At 44.3% G+C, this 13590-nt stretch overlaps 1 protein-coding gene across 1 annotated transcript in view; it reads right to left on the bottom strand.

Annotated features, from left to right (window-relative positions):
- HSD17B14 (hydroxysteroid 17-beta dehydrogenase 14) overlaps positions 1-13590 on the bottom strand; it is an 89530-nt gene that overhangs the window by 45863 nt on the left and 30077 nt on the right. The window contains exons 5-6 of the mRNA XM_077457457.1: positions 6290-6381; positions 4164-4268 (exon numbers count right to left, since the gene is read on the bottom strand). Of these exons, the coding sequence (XP_077313583.1) occupies positions 4164-4268; positions 6290-6381 (197 nt within the window). The remainder of the gene's footprint in view (positions 1-4163; positions 4269-6289; positions 6382-13590) is intronic.

Here is a 13590-nt window from a genome sequence, read left to right as displayed (position 1 = left end):
TGTGGGCTCCTTAAGGGCATGGACCGATGTGAGTGTGCAATGTACAGGGATAGGGACAATTGTAGACACTCAGGTTGAACTTGATGGACTGGTGTCTTTATTCAACCTAACTAACTATGAAACTATGAAACTAACTATATAAAGATATCAGCTGACCCAGAGAGGAGGTGCAGATCGAGGATAAGAGAAGTCCAAGGACAGAACCTTAGGGGACCCCAACAGAAAAAGGAAGGGAAGAGTAGGAGGTAGAGTTGGAAGTGACACTGAAGGTGTGGTGAGATAAGTAAGATGAGAACCAATGAACAGCGCAGTCATGGAGACCAAGGGAAAATAGTTTTTTTTGAGGACGAAGGGGTGGCCAACTGTATCAAAGGCAGCAGAGAGGTCAATCAGGGCAGCCATCAGAAATGTTTGGGTCCCTTACACAGCTTTAGGCATGGGCCCCCCCAAGCCTCACCACAAACATTCCACAGGGCCTGCCCATGGGCCATCCCACAGAATTTGCATTCTCACACCTGTATTTTTCAGCTCCCCTCACACCTGTACATACATCAGCCCCCCCACACACCTGCATATGTCAGCCCCCCTCACACCTGTATATACGTCGGCCCCCCCACATACCTGAATATATGTCAGCCCCCCACATACCTGTATATATGTCAGCCCCCCTCACACCTGTATATATGTCAGCCCCCCCCCCACACATGTATATATGTCAGCCCCCCCACATGTATATATGTCAGCCCCCCTCACACCTGTATATATAGTGCCTTGAAAAAGTATTTATACCCCTTGAGATTTTCCACATTTTGTCATGTTAGAACCAAAAACATAAATGTGTTTTATTGGGATTTTATGTGATAAACTAACACAAAGTGGCACATAATTGTGAAATTGTAAAGTGGAAGGAAAATGATAAATGGTTTTGAACATTTTTTTACAAATAAATATGTGAAAAGTGTGGCGTGCATTTGTATTCAGCCCCCTTTACTCTGATACCCCTAACTAAAATCTAGTGGAACCAATTGCCTTCCGAAGTCACCTAATTAGTAAATAGAGTCCACCTGTGTGTAATTTAATCTTGGTATAATTGCAGCTGTTCTGTGAAGCCCTCAGAGGTTTGTTAAAGAACCTTAGTGAATAATCAGCATCATGAAGGCCAAGGAACACACCAGACAGGTCAGGGATAAAGTTGTGGAGAAGTTTAAAGCAGGGTTTAGTTATATATATATATATAAAAAAAAATCACACCTGTATATGTCAGCCCCCCTCACATCTGTATATATGTCAGCCCCCCTCACACCTGTATATACGTCAGCCCCCCTTCACACCTGTATATATATCGCCCCCCCTTCACACCTGTATATATATATATCGGCCCCCCTTCACACCTGTATATATATCGGCCCCCCTTCACACCTGTATATATATCGGTCCCCCCCTTCACACCTGTATATACCTCATCCCCCTTCACACCTGTATATACCTCAGCCCCCCCTTCACACCTGTATATATCTCAGCCCCCCTTCACACTTGTATATACGTTAGCCCCCCTTCACACCTGTATATACATCAGCCCCCCTTCACACCTGTATATACGTCAGTCCCCCCTTCACACCTGTATATATGTCAGCCCCCCTCACACCTCTATATATGTCAGCCCCCCTTCACACCTGCATTTATGTCAGCCCCCCTCCCTCACACATGTATATACACGTCAGCCCCCCTCACATCTGTATATACTTCAGCCCCCCTAAAACCTGTATATGTCAGCCCCCTCACACCTGTATATATGTCAGCCCTCTCACACCTGTATATATGTCAGCCCCCCTCACACCTGTATATGTCAGCCCTCCCTCAAACCTGTATATGTCAGCCCCCCTCAAACCTATATATGTCAGCCCTCCTCACATCTGTATATATGTCAGCCCCCCTCACATCTGTATATATGTCAGCCCCCCCACACCTGTATTTGTCAGCCCCCCACACATGTATATATGTCAGCCCCCCACATAAACACATCTGTAAACACACAAAGCTCTGGCCCCTCCCTGTACACAAACAGCTCCCTCCCTTTCCTTCACAGCTTCTACTTGTAAAGGAGGTCTTCCTACCTAGTCCCAGCTCTTGTTTCCACAAAAATTACACAATTTGCGAAGACACAGAGGAGCTGTAGCTTATCGCACTACATGACAATGTACAAGCAGCTCACACGAGGGGTGCACATGCATATAGACATCAAGCTCATTACTGCCACCAGAAGTGGCAGTAATGAGCTTGATCTCTAAGTTCAGTGGCACAGAGCAGCAGAAGCTGCCGAGTTAGTTTCTGCAGTACACAACACGGTTCCCCTTCACCCGCTCCTGCCTTCTCATGGTGAGGCCGGATCCCCCGGACTCCTGGGTCCCTTACATTTGTATCAGCTGTCCCCCCCTTGATGCCGGCTCTGTTCTCAATGAAATGGCAGGTAAGGTGGCTGTGGACTAGGCATTCAAGGAGTTTGGAGGTAAAAGGGAGCAAGAGTATGAGTCTTAGGTTGTTAAACTTGGTGGGCTTTTTAAGTATGGGGTTACCCAACGTTGTATACTGGCCCAGGCCTAGGGCAGCACTTTGCAGGGGGGCAACACCTAAAGGGTCCCTGCTGGCTTGCACTGTTAGTGTAACTCCAGTCTTATGGGGCGGACTGGGCTGAGAGGCAAATTAGGCACTGCTTCCAGTATGCAGATGGCTGGTAATCCGCAACTGTGGTGGTGGGGGGGGGGGTGTTTCTACTTTTGACTGTCCTATCATCCTGGACCACAAACCTTCCCCACTGTGCTATATGTTTTCTGCTGTACCATTGGCATTGTTATATCTTCTTAGTCCTCTCCATAAAATTATCAGAAATTTGTGCTTAAATTAGAACTATGAGCAACACTTTTTTTTTCATTATGGAAAAATAATTTGCATAGATTTCCTCTCGCTTCCTATTGGCCCCATAGCCAAATAGGAAGTGAGAGGAAAGCTATGCAAATTAAAGGAATCCATTACCCCCCCCCCCCCCCCCCCCAGCCCTCAGAACTAGTGTCTCTACTCGAAAATTTTAGGGCGGGTCTTAAACAGCAAGGGTGTGGCCTTGACAGGAAGGGGTGCGTCATATTTAAATTAGGGATGCACGAGTTTAGTCAGGCCTAGTGCAGCACAAAACCTAAATACACTACTGGGGTGACCACTGCATATTTTAGAGGGTTGATACCAAAGTATTACAGTAATGCCTAGATGGTAAAGTTGGCCTGGTTTATTTCCATAGCATTTGCAAGTAATCTTCATGCACTTGGTGCTATATATAGCATAACTGACCCCCCAAAATTAAAAACATTTAAAAAATAAAAATACTAGCCATACATATGCATTTAAAATAAAATAAAATGTAAACCGTTTTACTTTGTAAAGGGGCTGTAATGTATTTACAAATTGTACATAAAAGCAAATAAGTACCACATATTGGGGCTCTACTTCTTGAAATGTGCAAATTGATTATTTTTTATTTCTATACTCCCAATGCATATTTATTAGTATGCTTAGGCTGATTGAAAATCATGTCTGCATGGCTTATCCTGCAATTGCTCAGCTTTTGTTCTAGAGGGATAACTTCCAAACTGACACAGAAAACACAAATATGAGAATTCCTATTGTAATATATAACTCAAATTATTATTACGTATAATGTACATATATATATATATATATATATATATATATATATATATATGTTTGCTGAAGCAGATTTGGGTTACTGAATTCCATAAAAAAGATTTTAGAATTTTCTTGCACAATGTGTATTTCATTACAGTCGCTAAAGCATACCATACATTAGTACGTTTTTTTTTTTGTTCAACCAGTGGGTTGAACAAAAAATTGAAATGTCCCTGTAGCCACACATTTGAGTTGGAGGGAGGAATCCTTTGCGCTGAGCTATTATATTCTGACAGCAAGGAGACTACAATGGGCCCGTTTTACAGAAGCTGATCGGCAGACTGACTTCTGTATAACTACAGTGTTCATACATGGATTGAGATACAGCCAGTCCCTGCTGGGATAAATGTTTTTTAAAAAGATGGCATCCACCACAAAAGAATGAGTTTCTCTATACATGGAAATACAGAGCACATAGGACACATTACCTTTGTGGCAACGTAGGGTATGGCATGTTTCTGACCAATGATTCCAACTAAGCTTGAGACATTGATGATGTTTCCCTTGGTTTTTCTTAGGTGGGGCAAAGCATACTAAAATAGAGATGTACGAAAACACAAACTATAGTAAAATGTTTTATTACGATTGAATATTTAAATGCAATAAAAAAAAAAAAACAATGAACTTTTATACTTTGGTGGAATCCAACTAATACTACTCTAGAGATCAAACTAAATTTACACAGAATGTGTCCAATAAGAGATGCTCGAATGATGACCAAAATACAATCTCTGGCTTTATCCATTTGACAGAATGAAAATGAGTCTCTATATGTGAACTACAGTATGATTATACCAAAGTGGTGTACTACACTTTTCTGTGCATCTCACCAATGCCACACTAAAATATAAGTCTTATTTAATTTATTAAAATAATGTCCGAAGCATTTTTACACACACCCAAAATAGGGGTTGATTTACTAATACTATAGAGTGCAAAATTTGGTGCAGCTGTGCATGGTAGCCAATCGGCATCTAACTTCAGGTTGTTGAGTTATGCCTTACTTAAAAAACAAAACAGAAGCTGATTGGTTTCTGAACCACATTTTGCGCTCTCCACTTTTAGTAAATCAACCCCATAGTGTCTCCTTCAGTAGCCGCCAAGTATATACACATATCTACAGTATATTTGTATCTACAGCAAAAATCTGTCTTTGACTCGTTAAATAAGCTTTTTCCATTACAAATTATAGTTACATTTTATTATTAAATAGAAGGTATTCTGATGCACCACCTTGCACAAGATTAGAGAGATTTGAGTAAAGAGTTTGAGTAAAGACAAGAGATGGGAGATAGCAGAGCATTTACAAGGTCTTCGAAAATAGAGAGAAAGAGATAAAGATAGAAAGTGCTATAAAAAAGTGAAAGACCAATAGGATGATCTGAAAAATATTAGAGCAATGACAAAAACTTCAGGGATTAGAAGTAGAAAAATATAACATTTTTTAAAGGCGAATAGTTTGTTTAGAGTCAAAGACAGGTCTTTGGCTATAGGTGCAAGTATAGATGAGTGTATATATTTGTACATTTCTGAAGGAGACACTAATATAAGGCTCTATGCACACTGGAGCTCATAAACTGCCATTTTTTGGAGTTTGTTCGTTTTTTTTAACAGCCCATGAACTCCACTCTATGTTATCCTATAAAAGGCAAAAGAGGATACCACGCTAAATAATAATTAGTAATGAACAGAACATGTAAATAAACAAACAGCAGCATACAGTGTGATATACACAGAAAACAAATTAAAGTGAAAAAAGCTGCGCTAGAAAAGTCTCAATCAATGAGTCCAAAGAAACTTTGCAAAGAGACAAAATCAATATAGGCCACTTGATATCACCGCAGTGTGCACACACAAACAAGAAAGTGCCCGACCATCGTAGCTGTAAAATCTGCTTACCAGATGGCAAGCATAAAGGGTGGATGACTATAGCCCAGCTTAGGCCTTTAGCTTGCAGGTGAACGCAGTGTTAGCAGTAAACCGGATTGTGCAGATCGCTCCCTCTATCCAGCTAGAGTGTCGGTTTAAACTCAAAAGGATGCCCAGAAAAAGAGAAAACTGGCCATAGCGTAATATAGTCTAGATATCAATTTATTTAAAACAAAGTACTGCACTTACATTTAGGAAGAAATAAATATGCGTAAAAAGAAATGCCGGATCAGGAGTAAATGTTTTTTTATATTTAGTGGACCGGGACTGGGTCAAGTGGCTAACAATCAATCCCCATGCTATTATAGCGTTACATATCATCCTAAACTCTGCACTCCCAAGCATAAATATGAGACCCATATAGTGAGAGGAGCCCATAAATCTGCACCAAAATGTTTGTCTTCGCCATGTATAGTTTACAGGGTATTTCTTTTTCAAATGGCGTAATCAAGAATTTCCAGTCCCAGAGAACTTGATATTTAGGTTCTCAAGGCGTAATTAACCTGTGGCTAAAAGTTGAAAACTACTGTTATTTTCTAACATCCAATTACTTAACAAGAGCTTGATTATTGTGATCAGATAGCGATTAATATACCGCAACTAGTCCATGTGATGTGATATTTACCTTTGCAGTCAGGAAGTAGCCAATAAGATTCAAGCTTAAAAGGTTTTGAAAATCCTGTGCACTTGTGTCATCAATTATCTGCTCTGGAGGATCTAAAATGAAATGACGAACAAAGAACTTTGTCACATGCAATGTACCATTGTGAATCCAGTATATTTGCAAGTCACCAGATCTGATGTATAAGAGAAGAAATTGTAATCAGCAAAGAGGAATAAAGGAAGAACAAAAAACTGCAAAATCAATATATGGGTGTTAAACTGTTAATAGTTGGTAAATGTTAGTAATAAAAGACTTTCACAAGCTTAATAGAATCCTGCAATGTGACAGTTATTAATATAGTCAAGCAACAACGGTATTGTTGTAGTCAAGCAACAATTTTATTACTGTAGCCAAGCATTGCATTTTAGATCACTTAAAGGTCAACACAATGCAAAACTAACATTACAGCTTTTAGTCTGGCACTAATGAGCTAAATTAACCAGTAGCTTTTTACTAAGTTATGGAAAAAAGGGATGTTACTCTTCTTGATTACCTTTGGTACTATTTTCTATTATTGTCTAACCAGTAGCTGATATTCAATGTAAAACAGAAATGTCAACATATGGAATTCATTAAAAAATCTTGTTTCTTTTGCCTTTTATTAATAAATTCCCCCTGCTTTAATAAAGCAGGGCAGAATTAGAACCCCTCTTATGTGTTTACTCTAATGGAATCTGTGGTTTCTCTCCCTTACTGTCTATTGACAACGGTTTCATCAGAAAAACTGCAACAGGGACAAGACAACACAGAGAGGGCTTCTATAGATGTGCAATAATCCAGCTTTTAAAGTGATTTTTGTGGAAGGTTATTGGGGGCAAAGACTGGGCTTTAGCTAGCATGGTTTCTGGAAGTGACAGAAAGCAACTGTATGAGCTGGTTGGTTGGTGAGTTGGGTGTTCTGACTCTGCAAAGCAAAAGAGTGAGCTCCCGTTGTAGTGCAGGCAGGATTTGGTTCCCTAGATCAGTGGTCATCAACCCTGTCCTCAGGGCCCACTAACAGGCCAGGTTTTATGTATTACCTTGGGGAGATGCAGACTAGAATATTGCAATCACTGAGCAGCAAATTGTGATGTATTTCAGTTATCTTGCAAACCTGGCCTGTTAGTGGGCCCTGAGGACAGGGTTGATGACGAGAGAGAGAGAGGGGGAGAGAGAGAGAGAGAGAGAGAGAGAGAGAGATCCCACTGCCCTGTCTAGTAAAAAACACACATCAATGTGGTCTTATTAGTATAGTATCAACAAATGTATTGTAAATGAACACATAACGAATCAGATGTTGGATGGGGACACTGAAACAGATTAAAGCGTAAATGTGAATTCTACATAGTATACACTATATGAGCTTTTAGGCCTCATGTACACTTGGCATTTTTACAGCCGCTCCTAGGGGCATCAGGCATTTTACAGCTTAAAGAGGAAGTAAACCCTGATGGGTTTACTTCTTCTTTGTCTCCCTGCAAAGGTAAAGCATCGCATAGTAGCCCATTATGTGTCACTTACCTGACACAGACGCCAGCAATGTCACCACTGTCCCCTGTAGTATGGAGCATCCATCTTCTTCCGGGTATTCTTCCTGCTCCGACCACTCACAGCGCCGGAGCAGCGATGAAGACACTCGCGCACATGCGCATGGGAGCCGCCACCAACAGCATATCGCCGTTAGCAGCAGCGCGCTGCTAACAGCGATAGTGCGCCTGCGCGGTGCTGTCCATGGTATCTAAGTAAGTAACTCATCTAAGTAAGAAACGCTGCTAAATGCTAATGCGGCTGAACATGCATTAACACCAATGCAAATGCTTCTAAAATTGCGTTGTTACAGACGCTTTTTCCTGACACCGATACTGGCTTTGCAGCTGATTTTTTTTAAATGCCCTGTGCGCATGAAGCATTAGTATGTTTTAACTTTTTAACAATATTTTGATTTTATACTATTGATTTTATATTATTTTATACTAAACTTCCTCTGATTGGCTGAGGCAGACGTTTGACATTGCAATCCGACTCAGCCAGTCAGTACAAGTATTCATTCATAAAATACAAAGCTGCCTGTGAATGGGTGAGTGTTAGTGCAGTAAATTGTTTGATTGGGCCAGCTTGGCCCAAACTAACTATTTAAAGGGACATTAAAGTAGTTGTTAAGCCACTTTATCCACTTTATATCATCCTGTCTGTTTAATACGCATATGTGCCCCTGTGTCTGTTTTATAAAAATAAGCCCTTCTTTGCCAATTTTCAGAGCACCGATCGCCGCTCACGTGACCCACCGGATCTCTCCTCTCCGTCTGACAGCTGCAGTAGGCAGGCCGAGGATTGCCCGCTGACGTCAGTCAAGAGGGGAGGAGAAGGGCAGGAAGAGAGCCATCCGGTCATGTGAGGGGCGCTCTGAGAACTGGTAAAGAATGGCTTATTATTATAAAACACACAGGCACATAGGAGTATTAAACAGTCAGGATCGTATAAAAAAAATGTAATGAAACTTCAGCAACAGGAGGAAAGGGGGGCAGGCACTGACACAAGGAGCAGACAGGCAGGGAGGGGAGGGGGGAGAGGAAGGAGGAGAGCGCAGGAGAGACAGGAGAGGGCTGCGGAGGCACATAAACTGACCACAATGTCAGGGCTCAGCAGCCATTATATATCATGGTCAGTTTACAGAGGAGAGGGCAGAACCAGACAGGATCAGCCAGGTATTTCAGATGTTACAGGGGGCCAAATTACACAGCACAAGCACTGTGCTGTATAACATGCTTTAACCTCTTGCCGCCCGCCATCTGTCATATGACGGCCAGGCGGCGCGGCTCTCGTTCTGGGAGGGCGTCATATGATGCGCTGACCTTTAAACAGGGAATGCACGCGATCGTGTGCGTGCATCCCTGTACCTATGGTGGCGCCGTGTCATGGAGACACCGCTCGCCACCGAGGGGGGTGAACAGCCATTGGGCATGACTGTTTACCACGTGATCGGCCGTGATGAAGGGCCAATCACAGATGGTACCCCCCCACTGTGCACGGCGCATGTGCGCGATCACGCTGCGCGTGCACGTCGGTGGCGGCGCGTTTCCGGGAACACTGCTCATCACCGACGATGGTAAACAGCCATTGGCCGGTGGCTGTTTACCACGTGATTGGCTGTGATCCTTTCACAGCTGATCACTAAATGTGAACACAGAGCGGTAACTAACTGTTACCAGCTCTTCTCTCCTCACACACCGTTTCCAGTGTGAGGAGAGAAGAGCCAGGAGCAGTGAGTTACCGATCTGTGTTCTGTAGTATCTGCACCTACACCACACTTGTCCCATCATCCCCCCAATTGCCATCTGTCACCCAACAGTCACCACAGTCACCCCATAAAGTGCACCTGTCACATAAGAGACTGCCATCAGTGACTGTCAGCAGTGCACCTGTCAGCGATCACCCGTTACCCATCAGTGACCGTCAGCCACCACCCGTCACTGACTGTCAGCCATCGCCCGTCACCCATCAGTGACCCTCAGCCATTACCCGTCACCCATCAGTGACGTCATCCATTAACCGTCACCCATCAGTGATTGTCAGTCATCACCGGTCAGCCATCTCCCGTCATCCATCAGTGACATCATCCATTAACCGTCACCCATCAGTGATTGTCAGTTATCACCCGTCAGCCATCTCCTGTCATCCATCAGTGACGTCAGCCATTACCCGTCATCCATCAGTGACGTCAGCCATTACCCGTCACCCATCAGTGACCGTCAGCCGTCACCCATCAGTGACCGTCAGCTATCCCGTTACCCATCAGTTAACGTCCGCCATCACCCATCAGTGACTGGCAGCCATCCCCCGTCACCCATCAGTGACTGGCAGCCATCACCCGTCACCCATCAGTGACTGGCAGCCATCACCCATCACCCATCAGTGACCGTCAGCCATCACCCGTCCCCCATCAGTTAACGTCAGCCATCACCCATCACCCATCAGTGACTGGCAGCCATCACCCGTCACCCATCAGTGACTGGCAGCCATCACCCGTCACCCATCAGTGACTGGCAGCCATCACCCGTCACCCATCAGTGACTGGCAGCCATCACCCATCACCCATCAGTGACCGTCAGCCATCACCCATAAGTGACCGTCAGCGGTGCACCCATCAGCGACCGTGGCCTGTCACTCATCTGTGACATCACCTGTCAGTGACCATCACCCGTCACCGTCTGTGGACTGTCACCCATCAGTGACCATCGCCTGGCACACCGTCATCACATGTCAGCGAACGTCACCTGCCACCCAGCCATCAGCGTCATGAGTATACAACAGTGAGGAGGCGTTACAGATCCTCTCCATGACTGATGAGAGCAACGGGAGTTCTCATCAGATTCCAATTCTGATTCCGAATCAAATTCGAAATTTGAACAGATTGAGTATAGTGAAACAGCAAATGATGATTCGGAGAAAAAATGGGTCCCTCCTAAAAGGGCACGGCACTCTGGAAACCAGGAATATATTCTCAGGCCCAGTACCAGCACAGCTGCCAGCAATAGGCCCCGGGAACAAATGCCCAGCACCAGCACTTCCGTCGGCAATAGGCCCCAGGAACAACTGCTCAGACCCAGTACCAGTGCTGCTACATCACGCCTGAGTACCAGCACAGGAAATTAAAATCCCCCAACTACTGGAGTGTCACATCCCCAAGAGCCAGTACCTCTACATACATGCCAGGTGGTCTTGCCAACCCAACATGGCTGTAAATCCAACTCGGGATCACCAATTATTCCCCCTTTCACAGCACAGCCAGGCATGCAGGCCAACACCCAAAATTTCTCAGAGATGGGTTGCCTTCATCTGTTTTTGCCTGACACTTTTTTTTTTTTTTTAATTATTAAAGTTTTATTACTGTATATGGTAGAACATAAGCAGAACAAGCAATTCATCATTTAAGGTATGGACCTTAACATCAATACAGTCTATTGTGGTGTGTCAGAGGCATATCTAGAACCTTTAGAGTCCCTGTGCAAGAAACCATGAATGTCCCCCCTGACCGCTTGTTTACTCTGATCCCAGGGGCCCCCATCACTGATCCCGGGGCCCTTAACTCCCATCACAGCACCCTTTTTTACAGTCTTGCAGTGGGGCCCTTTCACATGTTCTGCAACGGGGCCCCTCACTCCTGCTGTCTTAAATAATTCATCTTTATTGAGAAGATTTTTCGGTACAAAATAACAATATGTCCCACATTTCACAGAGAACATCATTTCATACATATATAATACAATGGCGAGGGCGTACCCATACTCACGCCGGGTTTGCCCTACACCCCAATCCCTCCCCAACCCCCCCCCCCCCCCTCCCACTTCGAGCACACGCTGCTAATACCAACCCTTCCTATAATGGTTGGCTGGTTGGGGTGTAATAAGCACTCATTGGGACACAAGGCAATGAACCGGGGAAGCCGGAGATAGAAATCCGACGCCCCCAGCCCATCAGGCATACACTAACCCACCCTCTCAGTGGGCTCCCCTACGGGATATCCCATGTCGATCAGCCAAGGATTCCATATTGCTCCAAATTTTTTAAGATTGTTTTGTTTAATATACGTTGCTCTCTCACACCAAATGGTGGCGTTAATTGTGTTGACCCATTGTTCGATTGCTGGGGGGTGTTTGGCTTGCCAATTTATGGCTATCAGCCGTCTGGCCTGGTACAGACATCTCAGGACAGGTAACTTGATTAGAGGGGGGATACCATCCTCTTCAAAAATCCCCAATAGACATATCCTAGCCTCTGATTTCAAGTTGATCTTGTAAATCATGTTTATTCTGAGTACTATTTCTAACCAGTACCCATACAGTTTTGGGCATTTCCATACCATATGAAGAAGGTCCCCCGTTGCCCCACATCTGGGGCAGCTATCGCTGGGTTTCCTACCCATTTTCCACAATTTCTGGGGAGTGTAATATACCCTATTTATAAGAAACAGATGTGATACCTGCTGCGATGGAGATATAGAGACCAATCTCCCCTGTGCAAGAATCTTGTCCCATTGTACCTGGGTAATCGGGCCCACATCTCCTGTCCACCCCCTCCTGCTTTTATCTAGGCCCTCTCCCTTCAGGATCCTAGCCCTAATCTTTGTATAAAATCTGGAGATCTGGCCTTTTACTTGCCTATGGTCCATGAGTCCCTGTAGCAGGGGGATTTCAGTCCTTTCAATCTCAAGCGATCCAAATTGGGCTTGAATACCATGCCTCAGCTGTAGATATTTATAGAACGTCTTGTTAGAGACATCGAATTCCAGTCTAAGAGTTTCAAAGGTTTTCATTACATTCCCTTCGTATAATTGCACCAACCTGTTGATGCCCTGGCTGTCCCATTCTAGAGATCTATCTATTTTATTTAGTTCGAATAGATAGCGGTTATGCCATAAGGGCGTATAGTTAGTTACTCCCACATATCCCATGCTTTGTTTTACCTTATGCCACACCTTCCTCATTAGTATGTTAATAGGGCCACTATGGGCAAATGAGTTAGCCTCCAGGGCTTCAAGCAATAACTTGTGGGGTGTCCCAACCATCATCAATTTATGGTTTGGCGACCCTCCCTCTTGGAGCCCTGCCCCCTCTAAGTGCTGGAGTTGTGCCGCTAAGAAATATGCTCTCAGGTGGGGTATGGCCAATCCTCCCTCCGCTACGGGAAGCTGCATCGTCTGAAGCCCGATCCGGGCATGCCCCTTTTTCCAAATTAGGTCTCGAATAAGAGAATCCATTTTTTGGAACCATTTCTGGTTAATCCAGATTGGGGAATTATGTAGGATATATAGTATTTGGGGCTGCCAGATCATTTTTATTAAATTGCAGCGTCCCGCCACGGAGAGAGGGAGACCACACCACCTATTAAGTTTCTGCTTCAGTTTCGTTAGTAATGGTACTAAGTTCTCATTAAGATATTGGTTCACTTCCCCCGAGATCCAAATGCCTAGGTACTTCAGTCTAGGCACTATCTCTAGACCAATAACGGTCGGTGACGCCCATTGGACCCCAGATCTGGATAACGGCAGAAGGGCTGATTTACTCCAATTAATTACGAGACCGGATTGTTGACCAAACTCCCCCATCATCTGCACTACCCTGTTCAGGGTTGAATCCACGTCTCCAATAAAGAACAGGACATCATCCGCGAACAGGGCAATTTTATCTTCCTCTACTCCGCGCTGGAATCCCCGGATGTCCGGGCTTGATCTGGCCAGGACAGCCAGGGGCTCCATGGCTAGTACAAACAAGAGGTGAGACAGT

The sequence above is a fragment of the Lithobates pipiens genome, unplaced genomic scaffold (assembly GCF_037356315.1).
Source record: "Lithobates pipiens isolate NorthernLeopardFrog02 unplaced genomic scaffold, aLitPip1_a1.2 Scaffold_27, whole genome shotgun sequence".
Taxonomy (NCBI): Eukaryota; Metazoa; Chordata; class Amphibia; order Anura; family Ranidae; genus Lithobates; species Lithobates pipiens.
This window is presented reverse-complemented; position numbering and strand designations above follow the sequence as displayed.